General features: G+C 46.2%; 1 protein-coding gene across 1 annotated transcript in view; it reads right to left on the bottom strand.

The window, feature by feature from the left end:
* LOC140362369 (uncharacterized) overlaps nt 1–19,318 on the bottom strand; it is a gene marked incomplete at its 5' end in the record, with an annotated part of 131,557 nt that extends 112,239 nt beyond the window's left edge. Inside the window, 2 exons of the mRNA XM_072448465.1 lie at nt 12,317–12,737; nt 19,134–19,318. Coding sequence (XP_072304566.1) covers nt 12,317–12,737; nt 19,134–19,318 — 606 coding nt within the window. The remainder of the gene's footprint in view (nt 1–12,316; nt 12,738–19,133) is intronic.
* Nucleotides 19,319–23,277: the final 3,959 nt, after the last annotated feature.

Here is a 23,277-nt window from a genome sequence, read left to right as displayed (position 1 = left end):
AAAGGGACTGAGCTCCCGGTGTCACGTGACTATATAGACTCACGTGACACCGGGTGCTCAGTCCCTTTTCACCTTCTCGCATGCAGGTTGTATACGTGGTTGTTCGGCTAATATTGCTGTTTTCCCACAAAGTTGGTTTGTTTTGCCGCTTGTAGCCTGTTAGCCCTGTGACTGTGGAACAGTCGGTGCAGCGAGTTCGCTCGCCCTCCTGGGGCTGCACAAGCGTGTCGGACCTGTTGCAATAGGAGGTATATTTACGTTGTTTTCTAAGACTGGTAAGTACCCCTTTAATGCATTTCGCCGTAGCCGTGCGCTCGGTAGTTTTTTGTTGAATTTGAACCGTACAATTGTACCCGGTTCTGTGTTTATCCGTGCTAAAGCCGGTTGTTTGGTTTACTGATACAGCCGCGCGGCTCTAAGTTCTAACTATAGCCGTGTTCGGGTCATTAGTTTTGAACTGCTTTGTTTTCAGCCAGTTACACACCAGCGGTGGCGTTTTCGGCTCGACCTGGTGGTTACATGTAGCTGGTTTTGTGTTTACATTGGGTCATTAGTGGCGTGCTCAGCTCAGTCTGATCCAGCGCGTCTCATTCACATAGCGGGTCATTAGTGGCGTTCCCTGCTCGACCTGACCCCGCGGTATCCCCTCATATAGCGGGTCATTAGTGGCGTTCACTGCTCGACCTGACCCCGCTGCGCCCCTCTTACCGGGGTAGGTAAGAGGTTTTACATCTTAGAGTCGCTAGTGGCGTTCCGCTCGACCCGACTCTGTTTGGCTCCGGTCTTATCATGCTGGAGTCCCTGTGCTGCCGGTCCTGCCTGGCACCGCTGCAGCCTGACGATGGGCATGATCTCTGCCCTGCTTGTCTTGGAGTGGATCATCTTCGGGAGGCACTCTCCGATGATGCTTGCTCCAACTGTTCGGTTATGCCCCGGTCCGTGCGCGTGGCGCGCTTGGCGGCTTTCGAGGACGCTTCAGACTGGTTGTCTGTGGCGCCTCAGAGTCAGTTACCAGCTGGCCAGACTGGGGGCCTCAAGCGGCCGTCCACGGCTACTCAAGGCGGCCCCCCATTTAAGAAAAAGAAGGGCCCCGGGAAGTTAGCGGCTCAAGTGAGCACGCTGACATCTGAACTGGCCCAAATGCGGGCAGTTATCCAGACTCTCCAGACTGATGCCAGTCGTGTGGTGGCACAACGGCATGAGGGGCATGGCACAGCCTCAGTATATGATGACGTCATATCTGTGGCTGCTTCAGACACGCAGTTTCAGCTGGATTCTGACCTTCTGAGCTCCAGAGTTTCAGAATCTGGCTCACTGGCCTCTGCCGGCTCTCAGGCCGACAGTGATGACACTGTCACAGCTGCTTTGCGGACGGCACTTTCCCGCTTAAAGCTGGATGTTCCGCGGGATGAGGCGGCACCCTCGAGCGCCTTCTTTCGGCGCCAGGCTGCAGCGTCCCACTTTGCAGTTCCTCCCTCGGAGGAGTACATTAAAGAACTGCATGCCTGTTGGACAGACCCAAAGGCATTTTCGAGGCCTACTTCAGATGGCAGGGTTTTGGCACTGATGCAGGATCCTCAGAAGCTTGGCCTGGGACATATGCCGGCAGTGGAGCCGGCTATTGCCTCCCTCATCGTCCGCCCAGAGGAGACTTTACGGACTAATGCCCGGTGTCCACGACCACAGTGCCGGGTTACAGACGACCTTCTGTGTAAGGCGTACGACATGGGAGCTCGTATGGGTCGCATTGGGAACTCATTGTCTGATTTAATGCTTGGCCTGTCGGTTTCCCTTGAGACGGTGCCAGTGGACCAACCAACACATGGGCTGGTTGATGCCTCCTTGCAGGCTTTTGCCCTCATGTCAAGGGAACTAGGGCAACTGCTCTCTACATTAGTGCAAGCTCGCCGCCAAGTATGGCTGGCACAGTCGCCAGTAGGAAGACCTTGAGGGGTGTTCCAGTTCTTCCCGGAGAACTATTTGACCCGGCCGCCCTGGAGGCTCTAGAGCGCACGGCCCAGGCTTGCCGTACACGGCAACAGTTGGCGGGGCTTCATAGGCGGGGGTCTCATCGACCGGCTCAGGCCGCCCCTCCCGTTCCTTCACGGAGATACACACCACCGCCCCATCATGACTCAGACTTTCAACAGGCCCCAAGATTTGGATTTCGTCCGTCCCGTGCGTCCCGTTCCTCACAGCCCGGCCGTGGCCCCCACAAACCCGGGCGGGGTCGAGGGGCCTCCAGATGAGGCCACAGGGCCGGCGGTAGGACATTTTTCCCCAGGACAGCTGGAGTACTGGACGGCTCACTCCCCAGATATTTGGGTGCTGGCCACGCTGTCCGAAGGGTATCGTCTGCAGTTCCGCCGCCGGCCTCCTGTTCCTGGTCGGATCCGAATGACAGTTATTCAGGATTCGGCCAAGGCGCAGGCGCTCTCTCAGGAGATTCGCACCTTGCTGGACAAGGGGGCGATAGTTCCTGTGGACCCCCTGCTGGATCCAGGGGGCTTTTATTCCCGTTATTTTTTAGTACCCAAGAAGACGGGCGATTTACGCCCAGTTCTGGACCTCAGGGGTCTAAATATGTTTTTAAAGGTATTCCCTTTCAGAATGTTGGCGGTCAGACAAGTGCTCCAGGCAATCTCCCCAGGCGACTGGTTCACAACAGTAGACCTGAAGGATGCATATTTTCATGTCCCCATTGCACCGCCACATTGGAAGTTTCTCCGCTTTGCTTTCCGGGGAGAACACTTCCAGTTCAGGGTCCTGCCATTCGGGTTATCTCTGTCCCCTTGAGTGTTTACAAGGTGCGTCGCTGCAGCCTTGTCCCCCTTGCAGGCCCAGGGGTTGCGGATTCTGCCCTATCTGGACGACTGGCTCATTTGTGCGCCCAGCCACGAGCAGGCGCTTCAAGATACAGAGACTGTGCTCAGGCACGTGGCCAACTTGGGGCTGCGGGTGAACTTGGCAAAGAGTTGCCTTGTGCCGTCACAGGTAGCAACTTTCCTCGGCATGGTCCTCGACTCCCATACAGCGACTGCACGCCCTTCGCCCAAGCGGGTGGACGATATTTTGGGAATGTTGCGGGACTTTCGACAGGGGAGTTCTCTTCCCTACGTCTTGTTCCTAAGCCTCTTGGGCAAGCTGACTGCGGCCGCAACGGTGGTTCCTCTGGGGCTGCTGTCTTTGCGCCCCCTTCAGATGTGGCTCAACAGCCTACACCTGGACCCCACACGTCAGGATCACAGGCGGCAGCGGCTACCCGTATCTCCCCAATGCCGGGTGTCTCTATGCAGGTGGCGGAACGAGGCCTTTATGACACAGGGCGTTCCGCTGGGGCCTCTTCCTTCCAGACGGGAGGTTGTGTACACCGACGCATCCCTCCTAGGCTGGGGTGCGACATGGCAGGCACGGATGGTGCAAGGGTCATGGTCCCGGAGGCAGAGCAGGCTGCACATCAATGTGCTGGAGTTCTTGGCTGTCGAGCTAGCGCTGCGCCATTTCTTGCCACACCTGCGCGGCCGTCATGTCATGGTACGGTCCGACAACACCAGTGTGGTTTTTCACATAAATCACCAGGGCGGCACTGGGTCGGTGACCCTGTTCAGGATTGCATAACGGGTCCTGACTTGGGCTACCCGGCGCCTTGCCAGTCTGAGCGCTGTTCACATTCCGGGGGTTTGGAATGTGTCCGCGGACTTCCTGTCTCGCCATCGGCCGCTGCCGGGGGACTGGCAGCTTCACCCGGAGGTGGTGAGGGCTATTTGGGAGACCTTCGGCAGGGCACAGGTGGATCTTTTTGCCTCCCGCGACGCGACACACTGCCCTCAGTGGTTCTCGCTGGCGGACAGGGCCAGCCCACTGGGTCAGGACGCACTGGCTCACGACTGGTCGAGGACGATGCTTTATGCATTTCCCCCATTCCCCCTGATTCATCAGACGCTTCTCAAGGTCTTTCAGGAGGGCCACAGTCTCCTGCTTGTGGCCCCGTTTTAGCCAGGGAGGACATGGTTTCCTTTGCTGCGCAGGCTCTGCTGTGGCACAGCGAGACGTCTCCCCCCCAGGCGGGATCTCCTCCCTCAACTAGGGGTTCAGATTCTGCAGGGCCCGGCCTGACCTTCTCGAGGTACGCCGGTGAGATTGGGAACACGATAAGCAATGCTCGTGCTCAGTCTACCCGTCGCCTGTATTCCTGTGGAAACTGTTTGACGTCTGGTGTCGCAAAAGCGGTGAGGATCCAGTGCATTGTGCTGTGTCAACGGTGCTCGCTTTCCTGCAGGAGCTACTTGGCCAGGGGCGCTCTCCATCTACCCTGAAGGTATACATTGCCGCAATTTCTTGTGGGCATGTGGGGTTGAATGGTTTCTCGGTTAGCCGTAACCAAGATATTTCCCTTTTTCTAAAGGGTGCTCGGCGTTTGCATCCGCCGCCCCCATTCTGTGGCCCCGGCCTGGGACCTGTCCCTGGTGCTGGAGGCGTTGCGATCCTCTCCATTTGAGCCTCTGTCGCAGGTTGACCTTAAATGGCTGTCAATGAAGACGGCATTCCTTCTGGCGATGGCCTCTGCGAAGCGGGTGAGTGAGCTCCAGGCTTTGTCCGTGGCAGACTCCTGTTTTCGTTGGCACCCCGACAACTCTGGGGTTTCCCTTTGGCCGAATATAGATTTTGTTCCAAAGGTGATTTTGTCGGAGGGGCACAACCGGCCGCTACAACTTGCACGTTTTGGTGCGGGATCTGCCGCCGAACAGCTGTGTCCTGTCCGTGCGCTTGAGGCATATGTGCGTGCTACAGCGTTGATACGCAAATCTGAGAGCCTGTTTGTTTGTTTTGCCGGCCCGCGCAAGGGCCAGGCTATGTCCAAACAGCGTCTCGTGCGCTGGATTGTTGATGTAATCACTGAAGCCTCTGCTCGACAGGGGCGACCGTTGCCTTCGGGGGTGAGGTGCCACTCCACAAGGGGGCTCTCAACTTCGTGGGCCGCTATGAACGGGGTGTCCTTGGACGTGATCTGTGCGGCGGCCTCTTGGACATCCCCGAATACATTTGCAAGATTCTACAGAGTGAATGTGGTTTCTCCACAACCGCTGGAAGAGCAACACTCTTCTGCGTCCCATTGAGGTATGGTTTTGTCTATTCCTCGGGACCCTGCTGGTATTCGTCATCCAGTGCTTTATGCACCGCCTCTGGCGGTCAGTAGGGATGAAATAGAACGAAAGTTACGACTGTAACTACGGTTCTATGAATCCCGGATGACCGCCAGACCATCCGGTCCCTCGGAATTCTCGTGCTTTGCGAGAAGGTTTCCAGGGACTGAGCTCCCGGTGTCACGTGAACTATATAGACTCACGTGAGCCACCGGGGGGTCAAAGGTGACTTTTTTGTTATTAATTCTCGACCTGTGCATGCGCAAGGATGATCATCCAGTGCTTTATGCACCGCCTCTGGCGGTCATCCGGGATTCATAGAACCGTAGTTACAGTCGTAACTTTCGTTTGTTTTCCTGGGCAGGCCTGACCTCTGACCTTGTCATTGAGCAGACACTGATGAGATCCTTGAAAAGCAGTGGAGGTTTGACCCATGGAAGTTGAAATGCGAGCATTGTGGACCATGTCTATACCCATCACAGATCAAGGAGAAGCTAAGCACTTGCAAACCATTCTCTCCTGACCATCTCTGAAAAACATCGTAACTGGTGTTGTTGCCATGAGGATGTGAATGTGCATGAGTTTGAGACTGTTGACAATGAGATAATTGAAAAGATGATTGGAAAACCTGTTTTTGGTATATCTTTCAAACGGAAAAAACGGGCAAAAACTCTTGCTGATGACTCCACCGTCAAAGTTACCCAAGACCGAACCATTGATCCTGTTTTGCTGTTCCAACGGTTCCTGATCATGTCAAAAACTGGCCAGTTTTCACTTGAAGATGTAATGAGTATGAGCGCTGCTCATTTCCTGCAGCCCTGTTCCAAGGCAGGAAATCTTCTGCAAAGCCAACAAGCCCCAACTAGCGGAGGCAGTCATTGAGTTCTTAAGCAAGAAATCTGAGAAAACTTGATTATGACCAAGAAGCTGGAGAAGAAGGGCTGCTCTGTTATCAGTGCATCAGGTGAAGCAGACGTGGACATGGTCAAAGCCTCAGATCTTCTCCTCTACTATGATTCTATACTCTCTCTCTCTCTCTCTCTCTCTCTCTCTCTCTCTCTCTCTCTCTCTCTCTCTCTCTCTCTCTCTCTCTCTCTCTCTCTCTCTCTCTCTCTCTCTCTCTCTCTCTCTCTCTCTCTCTCTCTCTCTCTCTCTCTCTCTCTCTCTCTCTCTCTGCTGACCAGTACGGCTGACCAGTACGGCTGCTGCTGCAGATGATCCCTGTAATTGCTCCACTCTATGGGAGGAAGAGCGTTAACTAAGGTCACACTCTAAGGTGTGTAAATAAGAAAAGTGTTTCAAAACATATAAGTATATGTCAAAAAATATATATCAAAAAAAGAGGTTCAGGTTCAGGTCCGGACCTAATGAGTCTGGACCTGAACTCAGGCCATTTTTACATAATGTTATAACAGCGTAACACGAGACACTTGGCTCAATTAAGTTGAAGACACATGAACAAGGACGACTATCAAACACAAGGCTTAACTGCAGACTGAAATAAACTCAATTTATCTGCTTTATTCACTGTTTATTAACAGAAGTTACAACTTACAAATCACAAGCTACTAACGAGCTATGAGCTACGAGCTATGAGCTATGAGCTATGAGCTACGAGCTATGAGCTATGAGCTATGAGCTACGAGCTACGAGCTACGAGCTATGAGCTATGAGCTATGAGCTATGAGCTACGAGCTACGAGCTATGAGCTATGAGCTACGAGCTATGAGCTACGAGCTATGAGCTACGAGCTACGAGCTACGAGCTACGAGCTACGAGCTAAGAGCTAAGAGCTATGAGCTACGAGCTACGAGCTATGAGCTAAGAGCTAAGAGCTAAGAGCTATGAGCTACGAGCTATGAGCTAAGAGCTATGAGCTACGAGCTATGAGCTAAGAGTGTGTTACTGGTTTGTAAGTGTGTTACTGGTTTGTAAGTGTGTTACTGGTGTGTAAGTGTGTTACTGGTTTGTAAGTGTGTTACTGTTACTGGTGTGTAAGTGTGTTACTGGTTTGTAAGTGTGTTACTGGTTTGTAAGTGTGTTACTGGTGTGTAAGTGTGTTACTGGTGTGTAAGTGTGTTACTGGTTTGCAAGTGTGTTACTGGTTTGTAAGTGTGTTACTGGTGTGTAAGTGTGTTACTGGTTTGTAAGTGTGTTACTGGTTTGTAAGTGTGTTACTGGTGTGTAAGTGTGTTACTGGTTTGTAAGTGTGTTACTGGTGTGTAAGTGTGTTACTGGTTTGTAAGTGTGTTACTGGTTTGTAAGTGTGTTACTGGTTTGTAAGTGTGTTACTGGTGTGTAAGTGTGTTACTGTGTGTGTAAGTGTGTTACTGGTTTGTAAGTGTGTTACTGGTTTGTAAGTGTGTTACTGGTGTGTAAGTGTGTTACTGGTGTGTAAGTGTGTTACTGGTGTGTAAGTGTGTTACTGGTGTGTAAGTGTGTTACTGTGTGTGTAAGTGTGTTACTGGTGTGTAAGTGTGTTACTGTGTGTGTAAGTGTGTTACTGGTGTGTAAGTGTGTTACTGGTGTGTAAGTGTGTTACTGGTGTGTAAGTGTGTTACTGTGTGTGTAAGTGTGTTACTGGTGTGTAAGTGTGTTACTGTGTGTGTAAGTGTGTTACTGGTTTGTAAGTGTGTTACTGGTTTGTAAGTGTGTTACTGTGTGTGTAAGTGTGTTACTGGTTTGTAAGTGTGTTACTGTGTGTGTAAGTGTGTTACTGGTTTGTAAGTGTGTTACTGGTTTGTAAGTGTGTTACTGGTTTGTAAGTGTGTTACTGGTGTGTAAGTGTGTTACTGGTTTGTAAGTGTGTTACTGGTTTGTAAGTGTGTTACTGGTGTGTAAGTGTGTTACTGGTGTGTAAGTGTGTTACTGGTGTGTAAGTGTGTTACTGGTGTGTAAGTGTGTTACTGGTGTGTAAGTGTGTTACTGGTGTGTAAGTGTGTTACTGGTTTGTAAGTGTGTTACTGGTTTGTAAGTGTGTTACTGGTTTGTAAGTGTGTTACTGGTTTGTAAGTGTGTTACTGGTGTGTAAGTGTGTTACTGGTGTGTAAGTGTGTTACTGGTGTGTAAGTGTGTTACTGTGTGTGTAAGTGTGTTACTGGTGTGTAAGTGTGTTACTGGTGTGTAAGTGTGTTACTGGTGTGTAAGTGTGTTACTGGTGTGTAAGTGTGTTACTGTGTGTGTAAGTGTGTTACTGGTGTGTAAGTGTGTTACTGTGTGTGTAAGTGTGTTACTGGTGTGTAAGTGTGTTACTGGTGTGTAAGTGTGTTACTGGTGTGTAAGTGTGTTACTGTGTGTGTAAGTGTGTTACTGGTGTGTAAGTGTGTTACTGTGTGTGTAAGTGTGTTACTGGTTTGTAAGTGTGTTACTGGTTTGTAAGTGTGTTACTGTGTGTGTAAGTGTGTTACTGGTTTGTAAGTGTGTTACTGTGTGTGTAAGTGTGTTACTGGTTTGTAAGTGTGTTACTGGTTTGTAAGTGTGTTACTGGTGTGTAAGTGTGTTACTGGTGTGTAAGTGTGTTACTGTGTGTGTAAGTGTGTTACTGGTTTGTAAGTGTGTTACTGGTTTGTAAGTGTGTTACTGGTTTGTAAGTGTGTTACTGGTGTGTAAGTGTGTTACTGGTGTGTAAGTGTGTTACTGGTGTGTAAGTGTGTTACTGGTTTGTAAGTGTGTTACTGGTTTGTAAGTGTGTTACTGGTGTGTAAGTGTGTTACTGGTGTGTAAGTGTGTTACTGGTTTGTAAGTGTGTTACTGGTTTGTAAGTGTGTTACTGGTGTGTAAGTGTGTTACTGTGTGTGTAAGTGTGTTACTGGTTTGTAAGTGTGTTACTGGTGTGTAAGTGTGTTACTGGTTTGTAAGTGTGTTACTGGTTTGTAAGTGTGTTACTGGTGTGTAAGTGTGTTACTGGTTTGTAAGTGTGTTACTGGTTTGTAAGTGTGTTACTGGTTTGTAAGTGTGTTACTGGTTTGTAAGTGTGTTACTGGTTTGTAAGTGTGTTACTGGTGTGTAAGTGTGTTACTGGTGTGTAAGTGTGTTACTGGTTTGTAAGTGTGTTACTGGTGTGTAAGTGTGTTACTGGTGTGTAAGTGTGTTACTGGTTTGTAAGTGTGTTACTGGGTTGTAAGTGTGTTACTGGTTTGTAAGTGTGTTACTGGTGTGTAAGTGTGTTACTGGTGTGTAAGTGTGTTACTGGTGTGTAAGTGTGTTACTGGTGTGTAAGTGTGTTACTGGTTTGTAAGTGTGTTACTGGTTTGTAAGTGTGTTACTGTGTGTGTAAGTGTGTTACTGTGTGTGTAAGTGTGTTACTGTGTGTGTAAGTGTGTTACTGGTGTGTAAGTGTGTTACTGGTGTGTAAGTGTGTTACTGTGTGTGTAAGTGTGTTACTGGTGTGTAAGTGTGTTACTGGTGTGTAAGTGTGTTACTGTGTGTGTAAGTGTGTTACTGGTTTGTAAGTGTGTTACTGGTTTGTAAGTGTGTTACTGGTTTGTAAGTGTGTTACTGTGTGTGTAAGTGTGTTACTGGTGTGTAAGTGTGTTACTGGTGTGTAAGTGTGTTACTGTGTGTGTAAGTGTGTTACTGGTTTGTAAGTGTGTTACTGGTTTGTAAGTGTGTTACTGGTTTGTAAGTGTGTTACTGGTTTGTAAGTGTGTTACTGGTGTGTAAGTGTGTTACTGGTTTGTAAGTGTGTTACTGGTTTGTAAGTGTGTTACTGGTTTGTAAGTGTGTTACTGGTTTGTAAGTGTGTTACTGGTGTGTAAGTGTGTTACTGGTGTGTAAGTGTGTTACTGGTGTGTAAGTGTGTTACTGGTGTGTAAGTGTGTTACTGGTTTGTAAGTGTGTTACTGGTTTGTAAGTGTGTTACTGGTGTGTAAGTGTGTTACTGGTGTGTAAGTGTGTTACTGGTTTGTAAGTGTGTTACTGGTGTGTAAGTGTGTTACTGGTTTGTAAGTGTGTTACTGGTTTGTAAGTGTTTTACTGGTTTGTAAGTGTGTTACTGGTTTGTAAGTGTGTTACTGGTTTGTAAGTGTGTTACTGGTTTGTAAGTGTTTTACTGGTTTGTAAGTGTGTTACTGGTGTATAAGTGTGTTACTGGTGTGTAAGTGTGTTACTGGTTTGTAAGTGTTTTACTGATTTGTAAGTGTGTTACTGGTTTGTAAGTGTGTTACTGGTTTGTAAGTGTGTTACTGGTTTGTAAGTGTGTTACTGGTTTGTAAGTGTTTTACTGGTCTGTAAGTGTGTTACTGGTTTGTAAGTGTGTTACTGGTTTGTAAGTGTGTTACTGGTGTGTAAGTGTGTTACTGGTTTGTAAGTGTTTTACTGGTTTGTAAGTGTGTTACTGGTGTGTAAGTGTGTTACTGGTTTGTAAGTGTGTTACTGGTTTGTAAGTGTGTTACTGGTGTGTAAGTGTGTTACTGGTTTGTAAGTGTGTTACTGGTGTGTAAGTGTGTTACTGGTTTGTAAGTGTGTTACTGGTTTGTAAGTGTGTTACTGGTTTGTAAGTGTTTTACTGGTTTGTAAGTGTGTTACTGGTGTGTAAGTGTGTTACTGGTTTGTAAGTGTGTTACTGGTGTGTAAGTGTATTACTGGTTTGTAAGTGTGTTACTGGTTTGTAAGTGTTTTACTGGTTTGTAAGTGTGTTACTGGTTTGTAAGTGTGTTACTGGTTTGTAAGTGTGTTACTGGTTTGTAAGTGTTTTACTGGTTTGTAAGTGTGTTACTGGTTTGTAAGTGTGTTACTGGTGTGTAAGTGTGTTACTGGTGTGTAAGTGTGTTACTGGTTTGTAAGTGTTTTACTGGTTTGTAAGTGTGTTACTGGTTTGTAAGTGTGTTACTGGTTTGTAAGTGTGTTACTGGTTTGTAAGTGTGTTACTGGTGTGTAAGTGTGTTACTGGTTTGTAAGTGTGTTACTGGTTTGTAAGTGTGTTACTGGTTTGTAAGTGTGTTACTGGTTTGTAAGTGTGTTACTGGTTTGACTGGGCTGTTTCCCACACCTGAAGTTTAATGCTTTAGATACATTTCCACTCTTTAATTTTGCAGATCCTTTGGCATCAAAGTCATGTAAAAACCTTCAAAAACTCTCATAACAGTCGACTAGAACCACTATAAATCAATCAACTTTAACAGTATCAAAAATAGAATATGAAAATATTTTACACAATACATCATATGAACAGCATTAAACACAAGACCATATTTAACAACTGTAGAATACAAATACTATTACAAAATATAAGCTCCAATGAATGAATCCAGCAATTAAACAATATTACTTTGACTTAGTATTTACTTAGATGTATAAATATGTATATCGCACATTAATCCACCTAAATAAATGCTACATCACAACATAACAGTTATTTTATTCATATTGTAGCGTCTCTAGTGCGCGTGCGCGGTCTCAGGGGCGGAGCTAAGAGCGGCTCAGGAGACCAGGTAGTTTCTGATGTTCCTGTTCCATCACCATGGTTACGGCCAACAGTAACCAACTCTGTTCAAGAAATAAAGTGACAACTTTAAACCAGCATTACTGACCTGAGCGAGAAGTTACAATATTTACACCCAAACTAAAGCACAACCCGCTCCTTTAACGTCTTAAACTAACTCACGGAGCGGCACAAGCGGCGACGCACGCGGCGGCTTCAAACGCTTCAATAAAGCCAGTGATCTTCCCGAATGTTCGGTCTCGCGTCTTTAAACTCATTGCTCCGGCGACACGTGCGTCGCTGATGCTCCGGACGCCATTGACGGCGATGTCAGAGTTTACGTCTTTTCCAGCGCGAATTTCGCGATCTATGGAAGGTTTAGGATGGTCTAGATTCTAGAACGTAAAGGATATAGAATGTGAGTGGTAGATTTTTAATGAGTCCAGAACCGAATCACCGGGTTTCGGTTTTTTTGGACCTGAACCGAAACGTCCAGATCCGGTCCTGAGGAGCGGTACGCATCCCTAACGGCCGCCATTTTGAAAATGGGGCCTTTCTTGGAGTCAAACTTTGGTCAACTTTTAGTGTGTTTTTAAGTACATCTGATACTATTGTAAACCACTGAAAAACCTTTTGTTAGAATTGTTTTGGGGTCAAGTCATTGCAGCTGATTAGAAACATTGTGTCATTTAAAGGCTCATAATGTGTGCTGTTCTCTGTGACTTATTGAGCAGCTGTGTTAGTGTCTAACCTTGATGGAAGTGCTCCAGCGCAGCGCTCAAACTCCTCTGCATCTCACACACAATGTTGTCCATCTGAGCGCCTGTCAGAGCGCCGGTCAGAGCGCCGGTCTGAGCGCCGGTCAGAGCGCCGGTCAGAGCGCCGGTCTGAGCGCCGGTCTGAGCGCCGGTCTGAGCGCCGGTCAGAGCGCCGGTCAGAGCGCCGGTCAGAGCGCCTGTCAGAGCGCCGGTCAGAGCGCCGGTCTGAGCGCCGGTCTGAGCGCCGGTAAGAGCGCCGGTCTGAGCGCCGGTCTGAGCGCCGACACCCCTCATCTGCTCCAAACGTCTGGACACCAAAAACTGAAGTAAACCAGCTTCATGTTTCAGTGACTCAGGCTGAGTCTGAAGGAGAGACGAGACCTCCTGCCACCAAAGTAACTTCTGAAAGATCATCTGAGGAGGAGAGAGAGAGGGTCAGAGGAGGAGAGGAGGAGAGGAGCAGAGGAGGAGAGGAGGAGAGGAGGAGAGGAGGGAGGAGAGGGTCAGAGGAGGAGAGGAGGAGAGGAGGAGAGGAGCAGAGGAGGAGAGGAGCAGAGGAGGGGAGGAGGAGAAGAGGAGAGGAGCAGAGGAGGAGAGGAGGAGAAGAGGAGAGGAGCAGAGGATGAGAGGAGGAGAAGAGGAGAGGAGGAGAGGAGCAGAGGAGCAGAGGAGGAGAGGAGGAGAGGAGCAGAGGAGGAGAGGAGCAGAGGAGGAGAGGAGGAGAGGAGCAGAGGAGGAGAGGAGGGAGGAGAGGGTCAGAGGAGGAGAGGAGGAGAGGAGCAGAGGAGGAGAGGAGCAGAGGAGGGGAGGAGGAGAAGAGGAGAGGAGCAGAGGAGGAGAGGAGGAGAAGAGGAGCAGAGGATGAGAGGAGGAGAAGAGGAGAGGAGGAGAGGAGGAGAGGAGCAGAGGAGGAGAGGAGGAGAGGAGCAGAGGAGGAGAGGGTCAGAGGAGGAGAGGAGGAGAGGAGCAGAGGAGGAGAGGAGGAGAGGAGCAGAGGAGGGGAGGAGGAGAAGAGGAGAGGAGCAGAGGAGAAGAGGAGCAGAGGATGAGAGGAGGAGAAGAGGAGAGGAGGAGAGGAGGAGAGGAGCAGAGGAGGAGAGGGTCAGAGGAGGGGAGGAGGAGAGGAGCAGAGGAGGAGAGGAGGAGAGGAGGGAGGAGAGGGTCAGAGGAGGAGAGGAGCAGAGGAGGAGAGGGTCAGGAGGAGAGGAGCAGAGGAGGAGAGGAGCAGAGGAGGAGAGGAGCAGAGGAGGAGAAGAGCAGAGGAGGAGAGGAGGAGAGGAGCAGAGGAGGAGAGGAGGAGAGGAGGAGAGGGTCAGAGGCGGAGAGGAGGAGAGGAGCAGAGGAGGAGAGGAGCCCCCCAGCCCCCCCTCGCCCTAACAGACTGCCCCATCACCACCATGGACTCCCTCCACCTCCTCTGCACCACCATCACCAGGACCTCAAGTGGGAGGAGCCACCATCACCAGGACCTCAAGTGGGAGGAGCCACCATCACCAGGACCTCAAGTGGGAGGAGCCACCATCACCAGGACCTCAAGTGGGAGGAGCCACCATCACCAGGACCTCAAGTGGGAGGAGCCACCATCACCAGGACCTCAAGTGGGAGGAGCCACCATCACCAGGACCTCAAGTGGGAGGAGCCACCATCACCAGGACCTCAAGTGGGAGGAGCCACCATCACCAGGACCTCAAGTGGGAGGAGCCACCATCACCAGGACCTCAAGTGGGAGGAGCCACCATCACCAGGACCTCAAGTGGGAGGAGCCACCATCACCAGGACCTCAAGTGGGAGGAGCCACCATCACCAGGACCTCAAGTGGGAGGAGCCACCATCACCAGGACCTCAAGTGGGAGGAGCCACCATCACCAGGACCTCAAGTGGGAGGAGCCACCATCACCAGGACCTCAAGTGGGAGGAGCCACCATCACCAGGACCTCAAGTGGGAGGAGCCACCATCACCAGGACCTCAAGTGGGAGGAGCCACCATCACCAGGACCTCAAGTGGGAGGAGCCACCATCACCAGGACCTCAAGTGGGAGGAGCCACCATCACCAGGACCTCAAGTGGGAGGAGCCACCATCAGCTCCAGCAGAGGATGTACTTCCTGCAGCAGCTGATGAAAGATAAGCTGATGATGGAGCAGTTCTACACGGCCATCGCCTCCTCCATCACCTCCTCCATCACCTCCTCCATCACCTCCTCCATCGCCTCCTCCATCGCCTCCTCCATCGCCTCCTCCATCACCTCCTCCATCGCCTCCTCCATCGCCTCCTCCATCGCCTCCTCCATCACCTCCTCCATCGCCTCCTCCATCGCCTCCTCCATCACCTCCTCCATCACCTCCTCCATAGCCTCCTCCATCACCTCCTCCATCACCTCCTTCATCACCTCCTCCATCGCCTCCTCCATCACCTCCTCCATCACCTCCTTCATCACCTCCTCCATCGCCTCCTTCATCACTTCCTCCATCGCCTCCTCCATCGCCTCCTCCATCACCTCCTCCATCGCCTCCTCCATCGCCTCCTCTATCGCCTCCTCCATCACCTCCTTCATCACCTCCTCCATCACCTCCTCCATCACCTCCTTCATCACCTCCTCCATCACCTCCTCCATCACCCTCCTCCATCCCCCTCCTCCATCGCCTCCTCCATCACCTCCTCCTTATGATATATTCATGTAAATATTCATGTAAATATTCATGTAAATATTCATGTTATATTCATGTAAATATTCATGTAAATATTCATGTAAATATTCATGTAAATATTCATGTTATATTCATGTAAATATTCATGTAAATATTCATGTAAATATTCATGTTATATTCATGTAATCATGTTATATTCATGTAAATATTCATGTTATATTCATGTAAATATTCATGTAAATATTCATGTAAATATTCATGTAAATATTCATGTTATATTCATGTAATCATGTTATATTCATGTAAATATTCATGTTATATTCATGTAAATATTCATGTAAATATTCATGTAAATATTCATGTTATATTCATGTAATCATGTTATATTCATGTAAATATTCATGTTATATTCATGTAAATATTCAAGTAAATATTCATGTTATATTCATGTAATATTCATGTTATATTCATGTAATATTCATGTTATATTCATGTAAATATTCATGTAATATTCATGTAAATATTCATGTAAATATTCATGTAAATATTCATGTTATATTCATGTAAATATTCATGTAAATATTCATGTTATATTCATGTAAATATTCATGTAAATATTCATGTAAATATTCATGTTATATTCATGTAAATATTCATGTTATATTCATGTAAATATTCATGTTATATTCATGTAAATATTCATGTAAATATTCATGTTATATTCATGTAAATATTCATGTTATATTCATGTAAATATTCATGTTATATTCATGTAAATATTCATGTAAATATTCATGTTATATTCATGTAAATATTCATGTTATATTCATGTAAATATTCATGTAAATATTCATGTTATATTCATGTAAATATTCATGTTATATTCATGTAAATATTCATGTAAATATTCATGTAAATATTCATGTAAATATTCATGTAAATATTCATGTAAATATTCATGTTATATTCATGTAATCATGTTATATTCATGTAAATATTCATGTTATATTCATGTAAATATTCAAGTAAATATTCATGTTATATTCATGTAATATTCATGTTATATTCATGTAATATTCATGTTATATTCATGTAAATATTCATGTAATATTCATGTAAATATTCATGTAAATATTCATGTAAATATTCATGTTATATTCATGTAAATATTCATGTAAATATTCATGTTATATTCATGTAAATATTCATGTAAATATTCATGTAAATATTCATGTTATATTCATGTAATCATGTTATATTCATGTAAATATTAATGTAAATATTCATGTAATATTCATGTAAATATTCATGTAAATATTCATGTAAATATTCATGTAAATATTCATGTAAATATTCATGTAATCATGTTATATTCATGTAAATATTCATGTAAATATTCATGTAAATATTCATGTAAATATTCATGTAAATATTCATGTAAATATTCAAGTAAATATTCATGTTATATTCATGTAATATTCATGTTATATTCATGTAATATTCATGTTATATTCATGTAAATATAAATGTAAATATTCATGTAAATATTCATGTTATATTCATGTAAATATTCATGTAAATATTCATGTAAATATTCATGTAAATATTCATGTTATATTCATGTAAATATTCATGTTATATTCATGTTATATTCATGTAAATATTCATGTTATATTCATATACTCATACATGATATACACGTGAAGTACATACATGATATACAGGTGAAGTACATACATGATATACTCATGAAGTACATACATGATATACTCATGAAGTACATACATGATATACAGGTGAAGTACATACATGATATATTCATGAAGTACATACATGATATACAGGTGAAGTACATACATGATATACTCATGAAGTACATACATGATATATTCATGAAGTACATACATGATATACAGGTGAAGTACATACATGATATACTCATGAAGTACATACATGATATATTCATGAAGTACATACATGATATACAGGTGAAGTACATACATGATATACTCATGAAGTACATACATGATATACACGTGAAGTACATACATGATATACAGGTGAAGTACATACATGATATACTCATGAAGTACATACATGATATACAGGTGAAGTACATACATGATATACACGTGAAGTACATACATGATATACTCATGAAGTACATACATGATATACAGGTGAAGTACATACATGATATACTCATGAAGTACATACATGATATACACGTGAAGTACATACATGATATACAGGTGAAGTACATACATGATATACTCATGAAGTACATACATGATATACAGGTGAAGTACATACATGATATACTCATGAAGTACATACATGATATACACGTGAAGTACATACATGATATACAGGTGAAGTACATACATGATATACTCATGAAGTACATACATGATATACACGTGAAGTACATACATGATATATTCATGAAGTACATACATGATATACAGGTGAAGTACATACATGATATACTCATGAAGTACATACATGATATACACGTGAAGTACATACATGATATACAGGTGAAGTACATACATGATATACAGGTGAAGTACATACATGATATACTCATGAAGTACATACATGATATACAGGTGAAGTACATACATGATATACTCATGAAGTACATACATGATATACTCATGAAGTACATACATGATATACAGGTGAAGTACATACATGATATACTCATGAAGTACATACATGATATACACGTGAAGTACATACATGATATACAGGTGAAGTACATACATGATATACTCATGAAGTACATACATGATATACACGTGAAGTACATACATGATATACACGTGAAGTACATACATGATATATTCATGAAGTACATACATGATATACAGGTGAAGTACATACATGATATACTCATGAAGTACATACATGATATACACGTGAAGTACATACATGATATACAGGTGAAGTACATACATGATATACAGGTGAAGTACATACATGATATACTCATGAAGTACATACATGATATACAGGTGAAGTACATACATGATATACTCATGAAGTACATACATGATATACAGGTGAAGTACATACATGATATACAGGTGAAGTACATACATGATATACTCATGAAGTACATACATGATATACACGTGAAGTACATACATGATATACAGGTGAAGTACATACATGATATACAGGTGAAGTACATACATGATATACTCATGAAGTACATACATGATATACAGGTGAAGTACATACATGATATACTCATGAAGTACATACATGATATACAGGTGAAGTACATACATGATATACTCATGAAGTACATACATGATATACAGGTGAAGTACATACATGATATACAGGTGAAGTACATACATGATATACTCATGAAGTACATATATGATATATTCAAAGCACTGCTTCTGGCGGTCAGTAGGGTTAGGGGTTACCACAATTTAACCACGATTCTATGAATCCTGGATGAGCATCTCTGTCACTCTCAGCTTTACAGACTCTGATTGGCCGTCTGAGTATCACAAGTGTGATGTTGTTGGTATTGATACTAGAACTACGCATGCACATGTTCGCTCATTGGTTGCTGTAAAGGGATTATGGCCGTATCCTTGGTTACTGGACTGATCTTGACATGTAAATATGCATGTAAATATTCATGTAAATTATGAAAAGTGGCAGTAATAGTCAAAATGTACGCATATTAATAACCGCGACTAGCGCGTACAACACTTACACTTTTTATAATCAACTATTAATTTTAAAATACTAAATATATCGGCAACTCCCATTTACTGTATCAACCTTGTATCGGCCGCCCAAAATCCTTATCAGCCAGGCCGTAGAGGAGAAGGTCAGAGGGTCAGAGGAACAGAGGGTCAGTGGAGAGGGTCAGAGGGTCAGAGGAACAGAGGGTCAGTGGAGAGGGACAGAGGGTCAGTGGAGAGGGACAGAGGGTCAGAGGAGCAGAGGGTCAGTGGAGAGGGACAGAGGGTCAGTGGAGAGGGACAGAGGGTCAGTGGAGAGGGACAGAGGGTCAGTGGAGAGGGACAGAGGGTCAGTGGAGAGGGACAGAGGGTCAGAGCAGGAGAGGTTCAGAGGGTCAGATTGTTAGAGGGTCAGAGCAGGAGAGGGTCAGAGGGTCAGAGGAGCAGTACATTAAGGCTGGTGTCCTGGCAGCTCTGCAGATGTTGCTCCAGGAGGAGAAGGTTCTTGCAGATGGAGTTGATGATTTGTTGAGCTTCTTCGTGACGAAACGCAGATGTTTTTCTGAGCAGATGCTGGGACAGACGCTCAAGCTGCTCACTGAAGCTGTGGCACTGCAACACACGGAAAACAAACACTGAACACACGGAACAAATACTGAACACACGGAACAAATACTGAACACACGGAACAAACACTGAACACACGGAACAAACACTGAAGCTGTGGCACTGCAACACACGGAAAACAAACACTGAACACACGGAACAAATACTGAACACACGGAACAAACACTGAACACACGGAACAAATACTGAACACACGGAACAAACACTGAACACACGGAACAAACACTGAACACACGGAACAAACACTGAACACACGGAACAAACACTGAAGCTGTGGCACTGCAACACACGGAACAAACACTGAACACACGGAACAAACACTGAAGATGTGGCACTGCAACACACGGAACAAACACTGAACACACGGAACAAACACTGAAGATGTGGCACTGCAACACACGGAACAAACACTGAAGCTGTGGCACTGCAACACACGGAACACACACTGAAGCTGTGGCACTGCAACACACAGAACAAACACTGAAGCTGTGGCACTGCAACACACGGAACACACACTGAAGCTGTGGCACTGCAACACACGGAACAAACACTGAAGCTGTGGCACTGCAACACACGGAACACACACTGAAGCTGTGGCACTGCAACACACAGAACAAACACTGAAGCTGTGGCACTGCAACACACAGAACAAACACTGAAGCTGTGGCACTGCAACACACGGAACAAACACTGAAGCTGTGGCACTGCAACACACAGAACAAACACTGAAGCTGTGGCACTGCAACACACGGAACACACACTGAAGCTGTGGCACTGCAACACACGGAACACACACTGAAGCTGTGGCACTGCAACACACGGAACAAACACTGAAGCTGTGGCACTGCAACACACGGAACAAACACTGAAGCTGTGGCACTGCAACACACGGAACACACACTGAAGCTGTGGCACTGCAACACACGGAACACACACTGAAGCTGTGGCACTGCAACACACGGAACAAACACTGAAGCTGTGGCACTGCAACACACAGAACAAACACTGAAGCTGTGGCACTGCAACACACAGAACAAACACTGAAGCTGTGGCACTGCAACACACGGAACACACACTGAAGCTGTGGCACTGCAACACACGGAACACACACTGAAGCTGTGGCACTGCAACACACGGAACAAACACTGAAGCTGTGGCACTGCAACACACGGAACAAACACTGAAGCTGTGGCACTGCAACACACGGAACACACACTGAAGCTGTGGCACTGCAACACACGGAACAAACACTGAAGCTGTGGCACTGCGACACACAGAACAAACACTGAAGCTGTGGCACTGCAACACACGGAACACACACTGAAGCTGTGGCACTGCAACACACGGAACACACACTGAAGCTGTGGCACTGCAACACACAGAACAAACACTGAAGCTGTGGTACTGCAACACACAGAACAAACACTGAAGCTGTGGCACTGCAACACACGGAACAAACACTGAAGCTGTGGCACTGCAACACACGGAACAAACACTGAAGCTGTGGCACTGCAACACACGGAACAAACACTGAAGCTGTGGCACTGCAACACACGGAACACACACTGAAGCTGTGGCACTGCAACACACGGAACACACACTGAAGCTGTGGCACTGCAACACACGGAACAAACACTGAAGCTGTGGCACTGCAACACACGGAACAAACACTGAACACACGGAACAAACACTGAAGCTGTGGCACTGCAACACACGGAAAACAAACACTGAACACACGGAACAAATACTGAACACACGGAACAAACACTGAACACACGGAACAAATACTGAACACACGGAACAAATACTGAACACACGGAACAAACACTGAACACACGGAACAAACACTGAACACACGGAACAAACACTGAAGCTGTGGCACTGCAACACACGGAACAAACACTGAACACACGGAACAAACACTGAAGATGTGGCACTGCAACACACGGAACAAACACTGAACACACGGAACAAACACTGAAGATGTGGCACTGCAACACACGGAACAAACACTGAAGCTGTGGCACTGCAACACACGGAACAAACACTGAAGCTGTGGCACTGCAACACACGGAACACACACTGAAGCTGTGGCACTGCAACACACAGAACAAACACTGAAGCTGTGGCACTGCAACACACAGAACAAACACTGAAGCTGTGGCACTGCAACACACGGAACAAACACTGAAGCTGTGGCACTGCAACACACAGAACAAACACTGAAGCTGTGGCACTGCAACACACGGAACACACACTGAAGCTGTGGCACTGCAACACACGGAACACACACTGAAGCTGTGGCACTGCAACACACGGAACAAACACTGAAGCTGTGGCACTGCAACACACGGAACAAACACTGAAGCTGTGGCACTGCAACACACGGAACACACACTGAAGCTGTGGCACTGCAACACACGGAACACACACTGAAGCTGTGGCACTGCAACACACGGAACACACACTGAAGCTGTGGCACTGCAACACACAGAACAAACACTGAAGCTGTGGCACTGCAACACACAGAACAAACACTGAAGCTGTGGCACTGCAACACACGGAACAAACACTGAAGCTGTGGCACTGCAACACACGGAACAAACACTGAAGCTGTGGCACTGCAACACACGGAACAAACACTGAAGCTGTGGCACTGCAACACACGGAACACACACTGAAGCTGTGGCACTGCAACACACGGAACACACACTGAAGCTGTGGCACTGCAACACACGGAACAAACACTGAAGCTGTGGCACTGCAACACACGGAACAAACACTGAAGCTGTGGCACTGCAACACACGGAACACACACTGAAGCTGTGGCACTGCAACACACGGAACAAACACTGAAGCTGTGGCACTGCAACACACGGAACAAACACTGAAGCTGTGGCACTGCAACACACGGAACAAACACTGAAGCTGTGGCACTGCAACACACGGAACAAACACTGAAGCTGTGGCACTGCAACACACGGAACACACACATGAAGCACACGAAGGCTGTGCTTGTGAGGACAGACACTGGAGACTGAACTCTGCGTCTCGCTGCCTGTGAAATTAATGCTACTCAGGAGGAAGCTCCTGATTGGACGATGCACCACAAATTTAGGCAAAAGTTCAGCTTTTTAACTTCTGGAGTCTGCCTGGGACACGTGGAGGTCAAGCCTTGGTCACAATGACCCAGACAAACAATTTGCTTGTACAAACTTCACATGTCATTGAAACCAGGAGCTCATTGATATTTTTGGATGTGAGCAAAGTTTCTTACAGCCTTCTTAGAATGCTTAAACGTCTGTCTTTACATTTTCAATAACAATTCAACGTGTTCTTGCGGAATCGAAGCCATACAATGGTTATGGAGTTCTTGTGTTCCTCTTTGAAATGACTTATGGTCTGGCCAGTTAGGAACAGAAATATAAAGCTACAGTTTCAGCTCAGCTGCCCTAGGAGCAACTCTGGGGGGAGTATTTATCCTCTGATAAACACTACTTATTCTATCAAACTATATTTCATATTTGAGTTCTCCTATGTCTGTTCACTGCTGGTCACATGTTCCTCTCCTTCTTCCTCTCAGAGCTTCTGTTTCAGACTCTGCTGATAATGACCTGGAGATCCAGATGTTCTTCATCTGCCTGAGGAACACTCTCTCCTCCTGAACGCTCTCTCCTTCCGTCTGTGGGAGGAGGATCTCTCCTTCTCTGTGGTTCTCCTCCAGGTTTATACCCGTTCTTCCTGCAGAAGGAGGCTCTAAGGACAGGGGGCGCTCTGGGACATTTTCTCATTTCCTATGAACTGAGGAAACTGCTGTTGTGATTTGGGGTTTTTAACTGAAAATTCTGTGGGGCTTTCCAGAAGCATCTTAATAATAGGCCTGCCTAAGTGTGATAGCATGGCCACTGTAAGCCCTCGACCTATGTTTCTCGGCTGGCCTGGGAACGCCTCGGGATCCCTTTGGAAG

The sequence above is a fragment of the Eucyclogobius newberryi genome, unplaced genomic scaffold (assembly GCF_026437365.1).
Source record: "Eucyclogobius newberryi isolate DKJ021-1_F unplaced genomic scaffold, fEucNew1.0.hap1 SCAF_164, whole genome shotgun sequence".
NCBI classification, from domain to species: Eukaryota; Metazoa; Chordata; class Actinopteri; order Gobiiformes; family Gobiidae; genus Eucyclogobius; species Eucyclogobius newberryi.
Note: the sequence above shows the minus strand (reverse complement) of the source record. Positions and strands in the feature narration are given on the sequence as shown.